At 41.5% G+C, this 21,930-nt stretch overlaps 2 protein-coding genes across 2 annotated transcripts in view; both read right to left on the bottom strand.

Moving 5' to 3' along the window:
- Positions 1–430: 430 nt before the first annotated feature.
- ifih1 (interferon induced with helicase C domain 1) lies at positions 431–10,722 on the bottom strand. The gene is made up of 15 exons (XM_053439768.1): positions 10,206–10,722; positions 9,622–9,793; positions 8,666–8,731; positions 6,908–7,134; positions 6,100–6,310; positions 4,864–5,081; positions 4,099–4,200; positions 3,885–4,008; positions 3,539–3,754; positions 2,606–2,862; positions 2,366–2,515; positions 2,092–2,253; positions 1,812–2,005; positions 1,635–1,728; positions 431–908 (listed from the first exon to the last, which is right to left on the bottom strand). Exons 1-15 carry the CDS (start codon positions 10,638–10,640, stop codon positions 711–713), a joined length of 2,826 nt encoding a protein of 941 aa, XP_053295743.1. The 5' UTR covers positions 10,641–10,722; the 3' UTR covers positions 431–710.
- Positions 10,723–14,935: 4,213 nt separating this feature from the next.
- The window catches only part of LOC128455473 (potassium voltage-gated channel subfamily H member 7), a 34,461-nt gene continuing 27,466 nt past the window's right edge, over positions 14,936–21,930 (bottom strand). Inside the window, exons 14-17 of the mRNA XM_053439143.1 lie at positions 19,451–19,607; positions 16,498–16,678; positions 15,188–15,292; positions 14,936–15,118 (exon numbers count right to left, since the gene is read on the bottom strand). Of these exons, the coding sequence (XP_053295118.1) occupies positions 14,936–15,118; positions 15,188–15,292; positions 16,498–16,678; positions 19,451–19,607 (626 nt within the window). The remainder of the gene's footprint in view (positions 15,119–15,187; positions 15,293–16,497; positions 16,679–19,450; positions 19,608–21,930) is intronic.

Raw genomic sequence — 21,930 nt, 5'->3', positions numbered from 1 at the left:
CTCTGGCTCTGCTGGTTTATTCCCATTAACTTGTTGTTGTTGTTTTTTTTATCTAGCTCTATGTTTGCTCGTTGTGGGACCTGTCAGGTTTCTCGAAAATATTGTGAGGTGTTGACCTTACTATGTGTAAATAATAATAAAAATAACTCTCTTTGTACAACACTTCATCTAAAGTGTTTCAGAAAATTGAAGTGCCATGTGTTATGATTTGGCTCTACACAAATAAATCTGAGTTGAGTTTGTATATGTTCCACTAATCTATACTAAGTGGGAAAGAAAACTTCTATAAATAGCTGTGACCGGCTCAGTAGCTGTGACTCACAAATGTTGGTTATCATAGAAACTCATCAGCATCTGTTTGTCTGCATGTGTGATGACAGGTGGGCTCCGGGGGGCTTTCATTGGCTCCCATCTCATGAGACTTCAGGGCTTTGAGAGGAAATTTATTTATTTTCCCAGTTCATTTTCTACCAGAGAGGCACATTCAGGATCGTAGCAGCATTTCACCTTTATATCCAGCCTATTAGTAGAACATCTACATTTGACGTGCAAGAGTTTAATACATTTGTGGGAAGACACAGGAAAATGTTTAAATTGTTAAGCTCCAGTTCAGACGTGGCCCACTTTAACAGTCTGACTTGTGATGCACGGTTGAAAATACAAGAATTTCTGAGTTTTCTCATATACCGACATTTCTAAATTGCCTGAATTCAATTAGTGTCGTCCTCGTCAGAGCTGCTGGCCATCTGTCTCGCTTGTTCAGCGTAGTCGAAGGCAGAAAACCTGACGGCCAGCTTGCTCCACTTGGTGCAGTTGGGAATCGCCTTTCCGTTGAGCGTCACCAAGAAGTTCTGCACGTTGAGGCAGGGGCACTCGATGCCATGGTACACCATCATCACACCCCATCCCTGCAGAGGAGGACAGGGGTTCAAATGATAAAGGGATGATGTGGTGGTATATGCATGTGTCTATCTACGGACAACACAAATCAATGCTTATATTTATGCCATTTGGTGGCAACAGCTGGAATATAATCCAGGAGAAAAAAGGCCTCAAGGAAATAATTGCATGAGGCAGTCGTGTTCTGTCACATTCAGCTTATTCTAGTGTAAACGACTGATCACCGCTCATATCCTTGTTTTCTCTTATTCCATTTTAAAAGTCAGGAGTAGAACATTGCAGATGGAACTAGTTCCTCTGTACAATGGTCCTGAAGTGCAACTCACCAAAACAAATCACAAAACAGAGCAGCAAATTACAAAAAAGAACAACAAACTACAAAACACTATGACAAATTAGGGAAAATTTACGGAAAAGGTACAGGTACCAGCTATCAATAGCTTATCCCTGACTGGGTGGATGCACTGTCTGTCCTTTTTAACAGGAAGGAAATGTTGACTACATATATTTTGGAATTTGTTGTTGTGTTTTGTTTTTGTATTTAGTGATTTGTTGTGTTTTACTGCTGTGAAGTGCACTTCAGGGCCACTGTACTGAGCACTGGTTTGCCGTAGTAGTTTACCTCGCTCTCAGCAAGTACGCAGATAAGGGTTATTTCAAAATATTTTGAATCAGTCCTTCAAATACAAAAATTTGAAACAATTCCAACAACTGAAATCCTGGAACACATTTACCTTCCCACATTTCTTGCATGCCATGAGGCCTTTGGTCTCCAAATCCAGAGGTCGCTCTTGGGGAGAGGGGTTTTCTCTCTCAATGTAAAGTTCCCTGTAAAAAAATTATTCAAGATTATTGAATTCACTTAAAGTATCAGTATAATGTAAATGTACATTTTAAATTGTAAATGGTACCTAAACTCTTCAGTAACATTGACTCTGTGCATGCTCTCGATGACCTGGATGTCGTCACCATTGCAGACATGTTGGCTGCAGCCGCGGCAGGTGAATTTCACGTCCGATGGACTCTCACTCGTCATCTTTTTCTGCTTCTTCTTTGCCATTATCACCCTCTTCTCGGTTATAGCTTGAAACTGAAATTCTACAATCTGAGAAAAAGGGGGAGAAAGATTCTCTCAAGAGGTGTTTTTGTAGATATCGTGTTCACCAGAATGGGACGGACCTGCCCACAAACCTGTTTTTCATAGTCCGCTTGATTTAAGGCTCTGATCTTCTCAATGGCTTTGTTCATCATCTTCTTGCGGTGCTCATTGACCCACTCCTTCTCAGCAACCCCCGAGTTCTTGACATCGACCAGAGTGTAGGTGCTGTCCTCAGCTCTTCCTCTACCTTCAGCCTGCAGAGGGTAAAGACTAAGTCAGTACAGACATTACAGTCGAAATTGTACTACCAGAATTACTCAACAGCAATAATCCACAGGCTCTAACTCATTTACTGCCATCACTGACCTGAATCATAGAAATCTCATTGGTCACAAGGCCGTACCGGATGACGAAGTTGCACGCCGCTATGTCCAAACCTTCCTCAGCCACCGTGGTGGCAATCAGCACGTTGACATCTCCATTGTGGAAGTTTTTCAACACGTCCCTTTGTTCTGCCTGATTGACACAAATGTGGTGGGAAGTGTAAATTGGATTTGAGGTGCACATGGTGTTTGGAGTAGAATAGTGTGTGCAGTGTGTACTCACAGAGGTCATTGGTTTGACAACACTCTGGTCTCCTCCTCCAATCACATACGCGGCTTTCACTCCTATGTCAGCAAACTTTGGGTTTCCCTGAATCCAGTTGCTTAGAGCGATGGCACTGAAGCGTGTTTTGGTGAAAATGATCCCCCTGGCCTCCTCCCTGCTGCTGAACTCATGCAGGATTTTACCTCTTAGCTTTGACAGGCTGTCATTTTCATACTTTGGATTCCCTGCAAGAGTCTGCAGCTCTTCCTTGTTCTCTGCAGGACACAGATTTTAAAGAAGAAGTCCAGTCTACATGTCATTTTAGAGGTTAAAGGCATAGCTCCATGTGTTGGCTTTCTGTCTGGGAGTTACATAAGAAGATTCCTAGCATTCTCTTGCCTGTCGGGTACATGTACTGCCGAGGCAAGCAGGTGGGTAGCTTAGCTTAGCAATAAGACTGGCGAGTAGCCTGAATCCACTTGCTCACGGTTAAAATGAACTTCTTGAGTTTTTAACTTTGGTTTGTGATCAGAAAAACGTGTTGCGGACTATAAAATGTCACATTAACATCGTCTCAAGAAGAAACAACTCCAAATTTTGTATACACAAGTTGTTAATGTCATGACAGACGTTTTTATGATTAAAATGCATGTTTTAAATTATTTAAATTCCCCATCGCACCTAACTCTTTTGTTCTGAGTGACTAGTAGAGGTGTGCATCTTCACTAGCCTCATGATTTGTGCTTTAAAAAGTATTTTAGGCTGTTAATGTTATTACAAGTGTGAAAAATAAGGTTTTCAATTCAAAAATCTCACTACAACACTCTATCTGTCCATAACAGAGGTCAGTGCTCTCCATACTGATTTGACATCCGGCTACATCTTCCTTCCTACTTTTCAGTTTTCTTGTCGATACACCCAGTCTGTGTGGCAGAAGTTTCCATACTGTACCTTTAAACAAATTGAAGAGGAATCTCTCAGTGTCTGTGATCTGTATGGCCTGCACGTCATCTGGGTTCATTTTTGTGTGTATCTCCTTCTCGTAGTATTCATTCAGCATTTCGAGGGCGTCGCACATGCGGATGATGTTGCTGAGATTCAGGGCCTCGCTGTACCGTCGCAGGTACTCTGCACAAACCCGTACTTTGTGATCTTCCTTTGCTGCAGCTAAAGAAAAGGAAAGAAACCGGTGTTAGATTCCGAAAAGTCCGGTGGTATGTCGACATGTTACTCCACAGCGACATGGGGTTAGTATTTGAAGATGAGAATCCTAATTCATGCGATAAGCTCCACGCACCTTCTCGCTCCGTTACAACGATCCACTGTTCGTAACGCTGGGAGCCGAGGTCACAGTTGGTGCTCAGATTTGCATGAGCGTGAATGGCATTCATGATTTTCTTAATAACATCACCGAAGGGATCCTGAAAAAGACATCCAAGACCTCAAGACGTGTTCTGACAGTCTGCAGAGAGATTTGTTAAATTGGCAACTCCACTGTGAAGCAAACGTACCTCCATTCTGTCTTCAACACTGAGAGTCATTTTATTGGGAGACTTTTTGCAGTCCCCGAGGCTGCTCGTCATGATTTTGGAAGCGTCCAGGTTTGCACAGATCTGTGACACAAACACAGATTTGTGGTGGTGAATGACTCAAAATACACATGTCTGTTTCAACCAAACGTCCAAATGTGTAACGCTGAGTTAAAAACCGAAAGGCTGTTTTCAATTTTCTCTTTCTAACGTGGCAGGATGAAAGTTTATGGCTGCCCTGTGTGCATATGCAGGGTGGAACTTTTGGAAGCAGCTCAACTGGATAAACAGAATCCTCGATGAACGAGGCGGAGAAAGTTGAGAGGGGCTTTGTTGAAACAGTGAAACCACAAAAAAGAAACTCGTTCGGTTGATAGTGACACATGACTATTCTAGTAGTTGACCAAAGCTGTGAAGAAAATACTCCTTCAGACCATACATTTAACACAATAGGTCCATATAAGGACTGAACATAATTATGTTACGTTTGTACACGTCAAATAAATTTAGACTGACTCCAAAATGTAGAAAGTAGAGACGGGTAATCCATCTTCTTATACAGTCTATGAAATTGCCACATCTCTTTTAAGGCGGATTTATGTTAACATTGTTAATGTGAATATATTCAGATTTTGTAGTGACTTTACCAGAGGGATTTTTTCACATTCAACGAAATTGGCTAATATTTTGTGTTCCTAGGCTGATGTGCTGACACTATTGGCGAAGGGAACTGAGAATTGCATTTACTCGCAGAATGTGCTCCACCGCCTTCTTCATATTGTTGGCTCCCCCGACCCCGGGTGAAGCAGTCAGGCCAAGTATCTGAGGAATGGGCACAGGCTCCTTCTGCTCCTTCTTCATCTTTTCGTTCTTGTGCTTCTGCTTCAGGTAGCGCATCATTATGTGGTTGTAGACTTCTCCTTTCTGGGTGTGGTGGCACTCATCTATGATGATCAGTGACAGATCTGCAGAAGCAGAGGAAAACAAAAATTATACATTAATGTATTGTATGTGTTGCGGTCTTTTGGATAACGTCCTTGTTAGGGACAAGTTTACTGGTTTACTGCAGGATCCTGACAAAAGACTTGTTGAGTAAGATTGCTGCTTTCTTTTAAAACAAGAGCTTATACATTTCTGTTTTTGTCAGAGGAACAATAAAGTCCTGAGATAGAATTACTCGCATCTTTAGAAAAACAATAATTTTCTCACCCAAACACGCCTACTTTATTGTTATTCGTTTAGGTTTCTTAAATAAACAGGGATGATTGTCCCTCACAGATTATAGCATCCCTCTGTAAGAAAGATTCTCCCACACAAGCCAGGATTTTTCCAGGAAACTTTGACGCAAGACTTCAAGCCACACAATAACAATTGCTGGAAAAAACTCCCTGCTCCCCAAAATAACTTGAGCTACTGTGTCTTTCACAAAAAAAAAAAAAGGTGCCCAGCAGCTCGTATACGCGACTCACTATCATTCACATTTACATGTTCACTCAGAGTGATACAAATGTGTCCCCCGAGAGACAGAGCACGGAGAGTGGCAGCTTGATGTGCGTTGGGTGATAGAAGCTCTCAAGTGAATTTGATCAGCCACACACTGATGGCTTGAACAGACGTGTGGCCTGGAAACCAGGAGCTAGGATGGAGAAGAAAAAAAAAAGGACACGCTTTCAGGCGTTTCAGCAAACAGCATATGTTCCACTGAGATGGCTATTCCACCTTGGAGTGGAGAGTGCCAACAGGAGTGAAGAGCAGAGCTGGAATACTTTGACAAGAGGCTGTCAGGTATCATCAGGGGAGATGCAGCGGAGATGAGGTGTTTTGCTCCAAAGCCCGTCAGTGTCTGTGGTTTGAGCCTGGACAGACTTTAGCTAAAGGTTTTAAGAATCCTTGCTCATTAATGGGTTTCGTGAGATCGATTTGACTGAATCTTGAGAAAACAACACAGCGGAAGGAAAACCCCTTTCTTTTAAAAGAGCATACCGCTTAACTTCACGCCCTCGTCCTCTCCTGTGTTAGACCTCTCCAAGTGGTTTTCCAGGATCTGGGCCGTGCAAATGACGACGTCATTTTTCTTCAGGATCTCCGTGAAAGAGATTTTGAGCTGGCAGTCTCCGCTGACTCGCTCCACTTTGTATGTGGGCTTCAGGAAAGGCTGGAACTCTGCGGAAAAATGCTGCTCGACGAGAGGAATCTGCAGGAAAAGAGAGCAGATCCATGTTTTTATACAATAAGGGTGCAGCTCAATTAAAAGACAAAGAAGAAACACAGTTAACTAAACGTGAAGAATGTTTCTCGACCACAATAAGTGCAGTGTTAATGGATTTGTTGACAGCAGTGTTGTGCATATGTGCTTAACTTTTTTTTTTACTTTGACAGGGGCTGGGTTTCAATTTAATTGTGCAATGATTCATAAGTTACCATTGTTCATTGTTTCTCAACAATAGCCTAAGGTATTACTCTATTATTTCGTGTACTGAAGCAAGAATCACTGGGGTGGGTTTCAGTCACATACCATCCCTATTTTTTTAAATAAATAGTTTCATAGCAAGACAATCTTCTGGCAAAAATGTGAGAAGTGATTATTTTCCCACTGCAGAGGCGATCAAATATGCCAAATAGTAACAAAGTAGAGGGGAAATCTAAACCTTGTGGGTTGTAACTTGTGGCGAGCTGATGAGCAAACTGAGTGAAAGATAAAATGTTGTCTTTGGATGTGAAGGGGACAGGAGTAGGCTACCATAACAGCACAAAGCAATAAGTCAGGAACACCAGACTTAGGCCGCGGTACCTTGTTCACTAGGACGACCACTTTCCCCGACTGCCCCTCGGCCCTCCTGCCGTCCAGATGTTCTTTGGTAATATAAACTGCCACTCGGGTTTTACCGCTTCCTGTCGGGAGGCATATAATGATGTTTTTCCCCTCCAGGGCAGGTCTTGCAACATCCATCTGATAATCTCGCAGATGAATATCATTGCTCTCTGGGCCTCTGGCCGCGGCTTCTGGGACAGTCCCATCTGTGAAGCAGAGCAGAGGTTTAGACGAGACACAACTTCTGTCCGTGTCAGCAACCCACAATTACAGGCACCGGCGGCAAGAAAAATGCTGTGCCTGTCACTGCTGGTGGTTTTGGTTTTGTACTGGAATGCTTTCTCACTGCTGCTATTAAAAAGACTAAATTAACTTGAGCGGAACAGCTATAAAACAATGTGTTAGGGAGTTCGGACGTGAACACCGAGAAGAGAGGCCAACATGTGCAGCAGATGCTACCGTCCATGTACAAATATGTCTTGTGTCCTTACTGAAAACTATAGTTCACATACCTACTGTGATGTGAGAGAATTTAACAGCCTCCGATTTTTACAGCTGGGACTAATTTCCTTGCACAAGCTCACATCTGTAATTATTTATTTATCATTCACATTTGGGGGAATTGCCAACGGTGTATGACTTCATCATGTGATTTTTCTGTAACGTTTTTTTATTGACAGCAGACTTTCTCCACTTCAGTCGGCCTTTCAGTCGCTGCCGAGCTGTGACTCACTTGCTGTCCAGGACGTGGAGACACCATGACTAAGGAACCCTTTCCCCTGAGCTCCTCTTTCTACATCTCCGCCCATCGTTATGAGTTCAAACCCCCACATCAGCACTCCCCCCCCCCCTCGCAGCTCAGACAGCTTTTAATTTCCCCTCCCAGAGATTAAAGTTGCTGTTATAAGCAACTACATAAAGTAAGCAGATGTCTGCTCGACGGAAAGATAAAGCTTTAACAACAATAGGAAGTAAACAGTGGCCGGTGCAGCCGCCCCCTCGGCTTTTACCAGCAGTTCCCAGACGCTCCACTTATTAGAGAAGGGAAGTCAACAATCAGCTGTGTTTGATGGAAGAAGAGAAAAAGCCACGGGCCTGTTTGACAGTGGGATTTGGTTCGGTGAAACTCATTTCAGAGGGGCACACATATAATTCTGCCCTCTTGCAGCGCTCCTCACAGACGGGTGGAACAATCTCACATGTAATCTGTTTATGGTACAACTCAAATGCATGGGTTGAACTGGACTGTAACCACACACGTTTCCCGCTCATTGCTACTCTCTTGTTAGTCCACATAATAATGACCGTGCAATAAAAAAGGTGACGCCGATGCAGAAACTATTGAAATGATCAAAGAGCGTTCGCGCAGTATAACTCAGGAGGTGGAGAGCAGGGCCCCCGACTTCACAGCAACTTGAATAAAATGTCTTCCTTTACACTTTTCCACAATATATGGAGTCGGCATGTGGTTTGCATTTGAAGCGCTGTCCTCTCTGACCTCTATGCGGTTGATCATGGTACACACATGGAATGTATTCTTTGGTGTCAGGACGGCAACGCTCCACTTTTACACACAAAGCCTGTATGATACTATAGATCCATTTTTCTAGAGACGTGTTGGGTTTTTGTGTGGGGATCGACCGGGAGCAGAACAGCAGCAACCTGTTCAGGTTATTGACATAATTCAATACAATATACATATACAATATAATATGTGGTGAGCGAAGGTTGAATCACCTGATTGTGAAGGCTCCGGGCTTTCTGGCAGTTGTTCGTTTTCCGGGCTCGCTCCTGCGAAAAGTCCTACAGAGAGATAACAGCCCAAATGTAAAAAATGACAGGCGAGGAAGGCAGGAGATACATCTAAACCCATGCACTGATCAAGGGTCAGCTCACCCAAATTATCTTAAAAATAGCAGATTTCACCCTGAATCAGTCTTTCTGATTTACTTGCTCAGGATTTGAGGAACAGTATCTGTCTCTGAGGTTTCTGTTGCATCACCAACACAAGAGAGGTGAACAATACAAGGGGATTTCCTGAAAGCATTATCCTTTTTATCATCTGCAGTATTTTTACTGTAATATTATCTTCATTTTCATGTGCAATAATTAATTCGCATGTGTAATTTCTAATAGTGCTCTATTCCTATTTTAGACTAGTTTTTAGTTCATGGCTTTATATTTTTGTAACTGATCTTAATTGTATCTTTACACAGTGTATTGTTACAAAGAATGGGTCTTTACTTACTCTGCATTGCAAGTGATGTTTTTAATGCTTCACTGTGTCATTCAAATAAAGATATTTTCCTCATCTTATCCTTGTCCAGCGTTTGTCCGCAAAATAAAAGCATCTGATGCGAGGACATATTTTAATATTATTACAACTTTTACACTATGCATTCATTGTTCTAATAGACCCTCACATCTACTTAAAAATACATTATATTGAATTAATAATAATTTATTAAATGTTGATACATAGGATATGAATGATAAGCTGCAACATGCAACTTCACCACTAGATGTCGCTAGATTCCACACACTGAACCTTTAAAGTTTGTTAGCTCGAGTTACAGTTGGAATAAGAAAGGTGGCTGCACTCGTCAAGAACCTGTTTAACAGCTGACTCCTTAATATTCAAGCACAAGTAACATTCCTTAACATGGGTGTGTGCTCCACTGAGGTTTCACCACCTTCCTTGTCGCAGTCAGGTGACCCTCCCGTCAGCTCATACAGGGACTGATGCTCAGTCTCACGCAAGACGTGGAGAAATTTGGGGAACCACCCCGGTCGACCTCTCACGATGCCTCTCAGAAGTTCACGGGCTCCGCTCCTGGGTCCTCTGCTTGTTGTTTCAGCTTTAATCTGCAGCATGATGGACACAATCAAATGGATTAGACCTGTTATTATGCAATCATCGAGGAACTGTACCAGTTTTAATCTGCAGCATGATGAACACAATCAAATGGATTTTGACTGGTTGTTATCCGATCGTCAGGGAAGTGTGGTGTCCTGCAAAACTGAGCAGGGCATTAGTCTGCCATCTTGTGGCCAGAGTCGAGTCAGAGAAAGTGCAGAAACAGAAGTTGTGTATAGGGTGCAGTCCTGCATGTGTTGACATGTTATAACTTATTGTGAATGCCTGCTGTGGCCCCTTGAGACTGATGCACTCATAGAATGAAAAGTACTTATTTAATGACTATTAGGTGAATAGAATAAATCATAAAGTTGTTAGTGGTTTTACATCTGACTCTCACTGTCAATCTCACCCACTCACAATCTCGGAGTCCTCTTTGGTGATCAGGCCTTCAGCGAGACAGTGCACAGACACCTCATCGGTCTTCATCTGCACGAGACTGGGGGACAGTATCTGGATGAGCCGGACACACTGCTCATTCTCTGCCTCCACCTCAGGTTCGGGGAGTTCGGCCTGAATGATGTCCGCAGCATAATCGAAGCCCGAGCTCACCAGCGCATCCACAAACGCTCGGAACCAGCCGACGGGATGCGGCCTCCTGATGACCGCGTCGATGAGCAGGTCGGCGGCCGGTCTGTTCCCCTCTGCCTTGGCCTTCTGTCGGATGAGCTCCCTCTCCTCTTGGCCGATGAAGTGCACATGATCCAGCAGCGGCTCCACGTCCACCAGCTCCTTCAGCCTCGGCCGGATGTCTCCAATGAAACTCTCCCAGGCTTCGTCTGCGGCAGAGGCCATAGTTACCGCACCTGCAGCGCTGATGACCACTGATCAAATATTTATATGTTCCTGTTGATATCAGAGGAAACAAAAAACTCTTTCAGTTTCGTTTCTCCAAAACAGACCTGAAATTAATGTGGCCACTAGATGGAGATATTGTACCATCTGCACACACACTAAGTTCATATGAAACATTTATAACTGTTTTCCATTGTGCAATAACTATACTATATAAAGGTATGTATTAATATACAGTTGCATGTACAAATATTATATATATAGTTGTTAGATATATAATAATTATAGATACGTTTCTAGACTACATGTCTAATTATATTTATCATATTTTGTTTTACTTAACTCTCATAAATATCAACAAATATTTTATGTAAATTATTTTCTGTGACATTCTTATTACTGAGCTGACCTACTCTTCGTGTCCTACACTTTTCATTGCTACTTTGATCCTTTGTTAAAGATCCAGTGTGTATGATTAAGGTGAAAGTGATCTATTGGCATAAAGTCTATATAAAATATTGTTAGGACCCAGCTTTGCGTTGCATTCCTGTACAAATTTTACTTTTCCTGTTATAACCGGTCCATTCATTTAGGACACCTCTGGCAATGCAGAGTAAAGCTGTGCTCAACCTGCGATGAGGTCTAATTAGAGTAATTTGAGGCACCAGTTTTACAGCACACAGTATCACACTCAGAGGGATATTACACCTCCTACTTCGCTGTATATAATTACAGCTGTAGTTATTACTTTTGGTGAAAACATATTTATACGACAAATTAAAAAGTAATGAAAATCAAGTATTTCCATGGCCACTCAGCAACATAAAGCTCAAATATGGCTCCAATACAACATTGCAATGCTGATTACAGATTAACATATTAATAATTTAGGAATACGAAGGAGGGACTTTCCTTGAACCACAATCATGAATCCCTGGTGAATACATTTTGTACCTCTTATACTTTACTTAGGAGAAAACGGGGGTAATGTGGGACATCGGCTGATGTGAAACACCCCCTGTATCTAGGCAACGGAACACATTTGTGGTCATGTGACTATTATGTTTAAAAGCCCCTCCCATTCCCCCCTTTGAATGAAGGAGAAGTTGGTGCAGGTGCTGTGGTAAGTAAAAATTTGTTTTTTGCATGTAAAAGTATGTTTTCTTGCTTGAACTTAATCAACTGTTGTGTCAAAACAAATTGAATCAGGTAGAAAAAATTATATCATACATGTTGATGAACTTCCAACATATAAAACCATGTGATTGATGCTAGCTGAAGATTAGCCTGAATTGCTAAGAGATGATGTTTTTCTAAAATTGTGGCTTCGGGGTAAAGTGGGAAAAATGCTGTGGGGTAAAGTGGGACAGTGTCTCACTTTACCCCACCATGAAGCACAAGTTAAGTTTAGTCTTAAACATATTCTAATGTTATATTACATTATATGTGTTTTATTTTTAATGTCATAAACATTGTAGAAAAGCCATCATGCCAAGAAACTACACCAGGAAGACAACCTGGGGCCAAACATCCCTCGCAGAGATGGAGAGTGCAGCCGCTGAGGTCATGCAAGGAAAGAAGTCCTTAAGAAAAGCTGGAAGAGATAGAAATATTGATAAGACAACCCTCAAAAGATTCATAAAGAAAAAAGATTAAGTGAAAGTAAAATCAGTAGCCTGGGGTGCAGTAGCTGAGGTAAAGAGAATATTCACAGATGAGATGGAGGAGGAGCTTGTCAAACACTTGAAACAACTAGCTGACCAGTTCCATGGCCTTGCTCCAGTTAAGTGCCGTGAACTGGCATTTGAATACGCAGAGAAAAACAATATCCCTGTCCCTGTGCAGGTAAGCTAGGGTGTGCAAGAGATCACATGAATCATAATAATCATAAATGTGCTTAATTGACCAATCCCCATGATTCTGTTACTAGTCCGATAACAGTGGTTGTCAATCTAGCTGTCGGGATTTTAACTATTACAACATGTAATGTTATGGTAGTTTGGTGTTTTGTCCCACTTTACCCCGTAGCCGGGGTAAAGTGGGACACAAGACCAATTTTTTTAAAACAATCATATTTTCACTGCCCTTTGTCCTGAAGACATTCTGATCATTTCCATTGCTAGAAAACATCCTGAATTAATGGGAAATGTGTACATTTTACTGATATATCAGTTTAGCTCGCCTAGAGGGGAGCAAATGTAAAAAATGTCCCACATTACCCCGCTCTCACCTATGATGTATTTCTAGGTGGACTGAAAAAATCAATGACACAACTGTGAGCGTGTTTTAATTTATTGCTCCCACAGCTTCAAAACAAACATAAGTACAACTGCTTTGCTAAAGAGTTTCTCATATATTTTACTCCGTTAAAAAAAATACATATTTTTTATACATCTGGCAATATGATGTATTATTTCCTAACGACTTGTCTAACAACATGTTATCTGTTATGTACATTGCCAACAAAAACAGTTAAGGGAAATAATATGACTTGTTGTTGTATCGTTAGTTACTGTATACTTGAAAATGCTAACTTAGCATTTGAATCGGTTGTTCAGGCACGAAACCCGCCTCTGGGGCCTGTTTATGCGCAAGAACTAACTTCCCGTGTGTTCCCCCCGCCCATCCCGACACGCCCTCTAAGTGCATCCTAAAAGAGTGCGCTGACATCATTTTATATTTTAATGTGCTACTTTGGGCTCATAAGCAGTGCAAAAAACAGTAAATATATAGATAGAAAACACATGCACTGCCTTGTAGAAACGCTTGCATCATACGTGTTTGTCAGAGGCCTATAGCTCTGGGGCAACGGCAGAAGATAAGATCAAATCTGCATGTTGTTACGTCTGCCCGGACAAGCATGTATGGTGCGTTCCGTTGGCTTAATGTAATACAGTGGGTGCACATCAGTGACCGCCGAAATAATGCACATTGTCAAGAAGAAAACTACAGTATACTTGATACTGAACTGTATATTTCAGTGCAATTGACCATAACCCCTGAGTCACACTTCAGAGAAGCCAGGCTTACAGCTAAGGATACGAAAAACGTGTTCTTGCACCTTTGTTATAATGCTGTATTACACTAATAGCTGCAGTAGTTTGTATGGTATGTTAATATGGAAGCTCAGGCCCGCTAAGAGATGGAGCCTGTATATGTGTCGCTCGCAGGCTTTAGACTCGAATCTGCTCTGACAGTACTGGATCTTGCCATAATTCCACATTTCTGGTCTCTTCCTGGACCCTCGTCAAGCATGCCCAGCCGCCGCAGGTACATTTCCTGGCTCTGCAGCGGACACCAGGAGGACATCCACACTCCTGTGATGGACTCATGCCTGTATCCTGGAGTGTGCTGGATTGCGGGACCAGCCTAGTGTGAGGTAGGTCAGTCAGTGCCTCTTACTTAGCAAGAAAAAATAGAGCGGGGTAAACATCTCTCTGATGGTCAAGGGCATTGATGGACTTATGCATTGGAGCCTGTGTCTGACAGTGCATTGCAACTGAGACCAGATTCCGTGATGACCCGGTGATAAGACCTTCATCTTGGTAACACAACCCAGCAGTGGTGGAAGAAGCACTTAGACATTTTACTCAATAGAAGTATAAATAAATAGACAAGATATACACAAGTGAAAGTAAAAGTGCCACATTTGCTTTTAAATATACTTGAAATATTAAATGTGTCTTGGATTTAACGTGAAAAGTACCAGACAATAAATCTCCTTAAGTAAAAGTGCACGTACATGAACAATGTAGTCAAGTACTGTAACTGAGTAAATGTACTATGATACATCCCCACTACTGCGTCCGGGTGTGACCAGTTGGATTCTGGGATTTGTTGCAGCAGGGACACAGGAATGTGTTGTAGCGCTCTATCACAACCAGGTGGAGCCCTTCAACCAAGCACCACTATAGATTTCATCCAGAAGCCTTAAAGGTATTACTAAGGAATTTCTATCCTTATATGGGGGTCGGGTTGAAGAGGTCCGTCCTGATTGGTTGGGCATCTACATTTGGGGAAACATGAGTGCGTAATGACACCTACAGATTCAATCAAAAGACTCCTGTGTAGATAGAACTACTTTTACAATATGTAACCATTGTCATCACACTGTTAACATCAGAAAACAGTGTTTTAACCACATGCATCTTGAAAAAAACCACAACTTCTTATTTCTATTAGGCATTGCAAATAAACAATACAGATGTCAGTGCCAGCATGCTGATAAAAAGTTATGCTACTTAGTAATTACAGCATTACAACCCAGATATTAGAACACTGTGCTGCTGAGAGGTTCATTGTCCTGGTAGCTCCGGGTCTGAGACATGTCTATGGAGTCCAGCCGTGTTGAGGTTGGAGTCGGGAAGAGGTGGGGAGGAAGAGGAGGAGGACGTTTCAGTTTGAAGAAGGATCAGTGCAGACTGTTGATGGCCTGTGGTCTGCTGCTGTTGTTGTTGTTGTTGTTGTTCTTGTTCTTGCTGTTGTTGTTCTTGTTGTTGTTGTTGTTGTTGTTGTTGTTGTTGTAGTGGCTCTGTCTGTGTTTGTACAAGCAGTGCTGTGAGACTGTCCTCCATGGGTGCATTCGTGGTGGCCAAGCTCGACAGAGAGTCTTTGGATTCCTGAATGACGTTCTCCAGTTGGTGGTTGGGGCCCTAAACAGAAGAGTGGCAGAGTACACGAAGCTTAGTAAATGGACTTGTTGTTTATTCAATATGTGTATGAATTTATAATTTTCTTTATTGGTAAAATAATTGAATGGAAAGTAATAAAAACACCTCTACTACAATTAGTATTATAAATTAAGCTTACAAGACTTTATATTTTAACAGTACAAAAAAAAACTAAACCAAAATGTCTCCGTCTTGCAGCCGTATGCCTCCATCAACTAGTGCAGTTTTAGTCTAAATACATTATTTTCAAGACTCATATAATGTAACCGTGACCTTTGACCTTTAACTCGTGAAATCGAATCAGCTAATTAGAGAGTCCAAGTGAACATTAGTGCCAAATATAAAAAAGGATTCATTTGAGGTGTTCTGAAGATAATGCACCGAGAAGACAAAAAAGGTTTGTCAAAGTGACTATAAGGTCATCGTTAAATCCAAACGAATCTTTGGGCCAGATGTAATGACATTTCCTAGGGATGTTCCTGACATGTAATGTTCACCTTTGACCTTCCACATCCAAATTCTTATCAGGAGTCGAAGTGAATGTTTGCACCTAATTTGAAAGGATTCTCTGGAGGTGTTCCTGAGATATTACATTCCCAAAAAAACAGTGCTCGGTACGGTCACAGTGACCTTTGACCTTTGCCATTTTACCTTAGAACTTCTAATTTTAATCCGTTAATTCCTAACTCAAATTTGAAGAAACCCGCACAATGTGTTCTTGAGCTATTGTGTTCACAAGAATGGGACAGACCCTATAACATAACGCCTCCAGTCACTATGTATACAAAACTATTACCAGTTTAGAAATGTTAGATGGTGTCGGATAAATTGAAAATCATAAAACTTGTGCGACGCTGGCTCAGATCCTTTGCTGTGATTATAACAACTTTTTTTGCAAAAAGCTGTGCCTGACAAACCATCAAGATGTTCCTCAGTCACAGTGTAAAGTAGGTACAAGCAGAGCTTCACCAAACAGCAGGAGCTCATAAGGTTATAGAGACCGCCTGATTTCCTCCTCGAACATCACTAATGACTTGGTGCGAATGTGATTGATGATTGTAGCACCAGCTGATGCTCGAGTTCAGTGTCGATGGAAAAAACCCCCACAATGCCTCATGTGATGTGCAGAAATAACCTGACTGAAAAAAGAAGATATATATATATAAATAAAGGGAGAACATCCTTACTTGAGTTGCTGTATGACTGAAGAAATGGTTTGCGGGCAGAGCAACTGGCTGAACCTTCACAGCAGGTCTGTGATAGTCTGGACTGGCAGTCACAGTGCTATAGGCTGGAGGTCCCAGAGTCGGCTGTCTCTGCAGCAGCTGCAGGATGGTCTGGATGTCCGACATCATCTGGGACTCCATCCTCGAAAAAAGAAGAGAGCGAGACACAGAGAGACTATTAATCCCAGAGATGAGGAGGTGAGTTTACCAGACTGCTCATTTAAGGGCTCGGCTGTAAATGCGCTGAGCACTAGATGGCGCTTCTGCCCCTCACCAGTGGACAGACGAGCAGAGGGTTAAAGGCGTGGAGACACTTTTTGCCAGAGCAGTAGACAAAAGACACTGCTCCTGCGAGGAGTGATAATGAGCTTTTGTGTGGGAGGTGTGATTTCAGCATTTACTGTGGAAATGACTGTATCACACACGTTTGGTAAATCTAATTATGACTGGGTTGCATCCAAGCTCTATATTTAAGACATGAGGCAACACCGGATAGTGCTGAACAACCTTCTATTAACCAGCATCCCTTCTAACATATATGGATAATGTCAAATTGGCTATGTTCACAGAGCTCCCACGTGAAGAGGCATGGTTGTTTTCTAGGTAATGCCTGATTCACAAAGTAGATCTTCACTCGCAGGTGTAACAGGCAGATTGTTGTTTTCTTGGTTATTTATATGGATTCGTTGAGGAAACTCCTACACCAACATTTTTTTTCTCCTGTCATTTCCTTTCTGACTTGTCAAAGCCAGAAAAACACAAAATGACAGGGTGGTGTTGCTCATCCTGCAGCCGGCTAGCATTAGAGAAAAAAAGGAAAACAAGGTCGGGTAGGGTGCAGTGGATAAAATGTCTTATTTGTGCTAAATAAAAATGAGCCATCCCTGTTTCAGGCACCGTGATGCTGTCTGTCTCTGTCTGTGATAATTCCAGCTAAAAATAACAACTGCTGGTCATTTGTGTGTCTATTTCAGGTTCCATGCTGACTGCAGGTGTGTCACTGGAACCAGATAGATAGATAGATAGACGGATAGACAGAAAGATAGATAGATAGAAAGATAGAAAGATAGAAAGATAGAAAGATAGATAGATGGATAGAAAGATAGAAAGATAGAAAGATAGATAGATATATAGATAGATAGATAGATAGATAGATAGATAGATAGATAGATAGATAGATAGATAGCTAGATAGAAAGATAGATAGATACATAGACAGTCTCATGATTGATATGTTCTGGTTTCACACTGGTACATCCTGCTTCCAGCAGATCCAGCCTCTAACAACAGCTCCTGCCAGCTCCCTCCTCCACCTACTCCTGCACATTATAGCAATAGAAGTACACACGCTGCCAGTGATGGCAGCGGACATGTAACTTACTTTTTTTAGCAGTGTGGGAGGTGACAACTTACAAAAGAAGAAGAATTTGTACTGGTAGGATGATTAATAAGAATAAATATAAATGTAATTGCATTACTTCAACATGCTCTGTCCTACCAGTTAAAAGGTACTTTTACAGAAGTCTGCACAGGCTTGTTTTCAGTCCTGCACATGTCCGACCAAAGCTGTTTGATTAAAAAAGGCTCTTTGTGCATGGCCGTTATGTGTCCTGCTTTCACTATATGACAGTGTAAATAATGGAAAACAGGGAAAAGCAAGGTGAGTTGTGTCAAAGCAAATCAGGCTGCCTTAGAGGTGCGTGACTCTTCTGGACTCAACTCTGCTGTCGTCCCTTTTACCCTTTGTAGTTGACAAAGCACCAGAGACATTAACTTGTACATCCCCTCGTCTTTTAAAACAACAAATGTTCCGAACCACAATTGAAGAATGACTTTGAGGAGGACACTTCCAACCACCAAGTTTTCTATTTTTTAATAACGGAAGTTATACAGTTGAAGAATAATAAATAAAGCTAGGCATCATGACTGATCCCCTAAAGTTCAATTCAAAAAATGTATCACCGCTGGTGTCTGGGCGCAGTATTGGTCATAAATCTAGCTGTCTCCATGTCAGCAGATGGGACATGGGCCAAACTAAAAGGCAAAGTACACATTTTTTTTTAAATGGTTTCTGTCACTCAGTAATTTATGCTGTTCTAATAACGCTGATGTATGTTCAAGTTGGGTTTTATTTAATTATAGAGCTGTTTGCACTACTAGGTGACCTCCCCACTGCAAGCAGGCCGCGCATCAATCATTAATCTTTGTACAGTGGGAGGAAGTGGAGGCGTGTCGTCCAACTCACATAAAGCCAATTGAAGAATAAGCTGCAGTGAAGGAAGAATAAACTCTGTTGATGTCAGTTTCCTACAAGTGACAAAATGTCTGATTAACAGTTACGAAAGAAGTATTGACATAATCCTAATCATCCAAATAAATGACAAGTATGCATAAAGTTAAAATATCAGCATAAAAACTGTGTATAATTTTACGGTGCTATTCAATCATTATTCCTGATGTATTCATGTGTGAGAAGTTTGCTCTGTTATCTTCTGTTTATCTTGCAAGTGGCCTGATGATATCTACCATTATTTGATCAGGTGTCCTGGTTGGTCTGGTGAACTGTTACACTGGGTTCTAACAGCCACTGTATTGAGTGGGAATCAGAGAACGCAACCCGAGACTTAGCAGTTTCAGACTGTGATATGGGTCGTCTGACTTAAATGATCAAACTGAAATATCCTCTGGTTTGGTGAATTCCTTAAAAACACTGGTTTATAAAGTGACTTTAGAGACATATTGTGTTTTTTCATTTTTTCTCTTTCTTCTAGTGTGCAAACCATTTCAAGTAATAACCCAAATAAAAAAAAGGAACCTGAATATGAGCAAAATATGTCTCCTTTAAAGTTCAAACTCTGGATTAAAACAAATAAATGAGGATCATCCACCTGCATACTGCCTCTAAAAATAGGTACCTGTTTAAGTGCTCCTGCAGCTGACTTAAGCGCTGGTCCACCTCTCCGTACGTGATTTCGCTGGCAGAATGATCCTCCTCTCTCAGGTCCTGGAACTGTGCTGACTCATCCAGGTAGTCTGCAGGCTTCTTACAGGCCCATTTATCACAGCGGAGATCTGGAAACAGCCAAACCAACACACATAAGCATTAGATCCTCACATGTGGGTCGGAAACAACGTCATCGTTGAATAAAAAAACACACACACGAGAATAGGATGTAATTAATCTATACAGGGGAGCTGCATGTGGCGCCTTTGTTGTAATTCATCAAGCTCTGGCACTGGGGGAGAATTGTTCATGCAGTGTTTTCCAGTGGCAAACTAACCCTGTTGTTATCTCTGCCGGGCACCTGGTGGTATTCAGCTGGTTGTCCAGTGATATGGGTTGAGCCTCTTTTGTGATTTTAAACAGACAGATGGTTAGGTCTGTGATTACACTATCTTCTGCGGCAGTCTGCGGTGGAGGCTCTGTACGACCACGATGAGCTGTACAGATATGAGCTTCCTTGGCGGCTGCTCTCTGGGCCTACACCGTGGTCAGCACTTACCTTTCCCATCACATGGAAACAGAGAACTGAAAAACAGCCTCAGTCTGTCACTCACAGATTCAGATTCCCTAACTGTCTGTTTTCACACTAGTTGTCTACTGAGTCTAGTCAAAGGAAACGCTACGTCCCTACAACAACCCTGCGGTTTACTAATCAGATATGCACTTATGGAAAGAGGACAAAGTTTTGTTGTTATTGTGGTGTATTTTTTTTACGGTGGCCCAGAAAAACTACAATGAATCACAGAGCACAACAGCAATTAAGAAAATACAATCGCCAATCAAAAAGTACAGCATCAAATGAGGAAACACAGTTAATCAAAAAAACACAACAACAATTTGCCAAACACGTTGACAGTGCGTTCGTCCAATCAATGAAGACCCTTCACTATAAAATAATTATGCCTAAGACGTTGACATAATGTTTTTCAATAAGATATCAAATTTCCATGTAACTTTATTACAAAGGTTCAATGTAAAAGGTCAAATTTAATTAAGTGTTTTCTACCAAGTTGAGCTAATGTGAACAAATCCCAAACACTTAATTTAATGTGACCCTCAACATTGAACTTCTGTCATAAAGTTTCATGGGAAATTTAATATGTAATTGAAATACATAAAGTCAACGTTTTAGGCATAATTATTTTGTGAGTGTTGTTGATAGTACCTTTTTGTTCTGTTCGAAGTTAATGATGTTGTGTTCCCTTATTTGCTGTTGTGTTTTGTGATTTGTTGTGTTTTTTGATTTGCACTTCAGGGCCACCGTATATTTAAGATCCATGGAGATTAAAAAAGCAGAGCACTCTGTCATTTGTTTTACTGAAGAAACTAAAGCTGCTCATCACTACGAAGCAGGCTGCACAATATCACGTGTCTTTAAAGCTCGGCCTAACGTACAGGGACGAATGCTACACATCTGAAAGTGATATATTAACACATAGGGGACTTGTATCTCTTGTTAATGTTTGCCTGTGTCGTAGTCATGTCTGTATTGGAGAAAAAATAGGTCAGTGGATTGGCTCTTGTTGATCTGCATGGGTGTGGACACAAAGACATCAGAGAAATAAAAAAAATAGCTATCCATGGCAGTAACAATGCAATGAAACAAAAAAACAGATTTTGTGAAGTTTGTTTTGTTCAGCTTTTCTTGGCTTTGCACAAAAGTTGGATAATGATTATATTAAGCAATTGTTTTGATTCCGCTCTGGGGAACAGGCTGATGCCTCAGCACTGTGGAGCCCGGAGCTGCTGCAAGTTCTGTGTCCGGACCAACAGAAGCACTTTATGAAAAAGCAGCCTTCTCATTAATTTCAATGTTATAACTATATTGACGGATGAAATATATGCAAGCAAACATTTCTTTGTAATGTGAGTGCTATAGCGCTGCTATAACCTTGCAGTTGTTAAAGCTGGAGTGGAGGACTTTCATATATAAACAAAGGTCTGTCACCAAAGGAGTTCACACTAAGCTTATTTAAGTGTGTTAGTGCCAAATAAATCTCTGTGTGTTTCACAGTAAACCAGTTTGAGAGCTTGTAGCAATGCCCTTTATGTCCACCAGCAATGATTTGATGGCCAGAGCTGCAGAGGAGAGCCACTCGTGTGATGCTGATGGGTTATGCTACAGGACATGGGTGTATGTTGAACGCAGAAAACCCCAGTTAGCGTCCAAGCACATTTTCTGAAGCTCCAGATAAAACTCCGTGTTCACAGGAAGGAAAACAGTCTAAAAAAAGAAAACTATCGCTGACGAGTACAAACCTCATAGGAGTTTGTTGTTTGTACAATTAATAAAGTACTGCAATGCAGGTTTAAGAAGAAGTACAGAATACTTCTCGTACTAATATGAACCACTGTGATGTGTTTTTTGCAGACACTCTATTTGGGGGCTTC

Source organism: Pleuronectes platessa, chromosome 14 (genome assembly GCF_947347685.1).
Source record: "Pleuronectes platessa chromosome 14, fPlePla1.1, whole genome shotgun sequence".
NCBI classification, from domain to species: domain Eukaryota; kingdom Metazoa; phylum Chordata; class Actinopteri; order Pleuronectiformes; family Pleuronectidae; genus Pleuronectes; species Pleuronectes platessa.
This window is presented reverse-complemented; position numbering and strand designations above follow the sequence as displayed.

Bases quoted from the DNA above. Each gene is read 5' to 3' on its own strand.
- ifih1 (XM_053439768.1), bottom strand. From the start codon at position 10,640: ATGGCCTCTGCCGCAGACGAAGCCTGGGAGAGTTTCATTGGAGACATC. The intron at 3,755-3,884 runs GTGCGTGGAGCT...CCTTTTCTTTAG, and splicing joins CGTTGTAACGGAGCGAGAAG to CTGCAGCAAAGGAAGATCAC. The intron at 2,254-2,365 runs GTCAGTGATGGC...TACCCTCTGCAG, and splicing joins ATGAGATTTCTATGATTCAG to GCTGAAGGTAGAGGAAGAGC.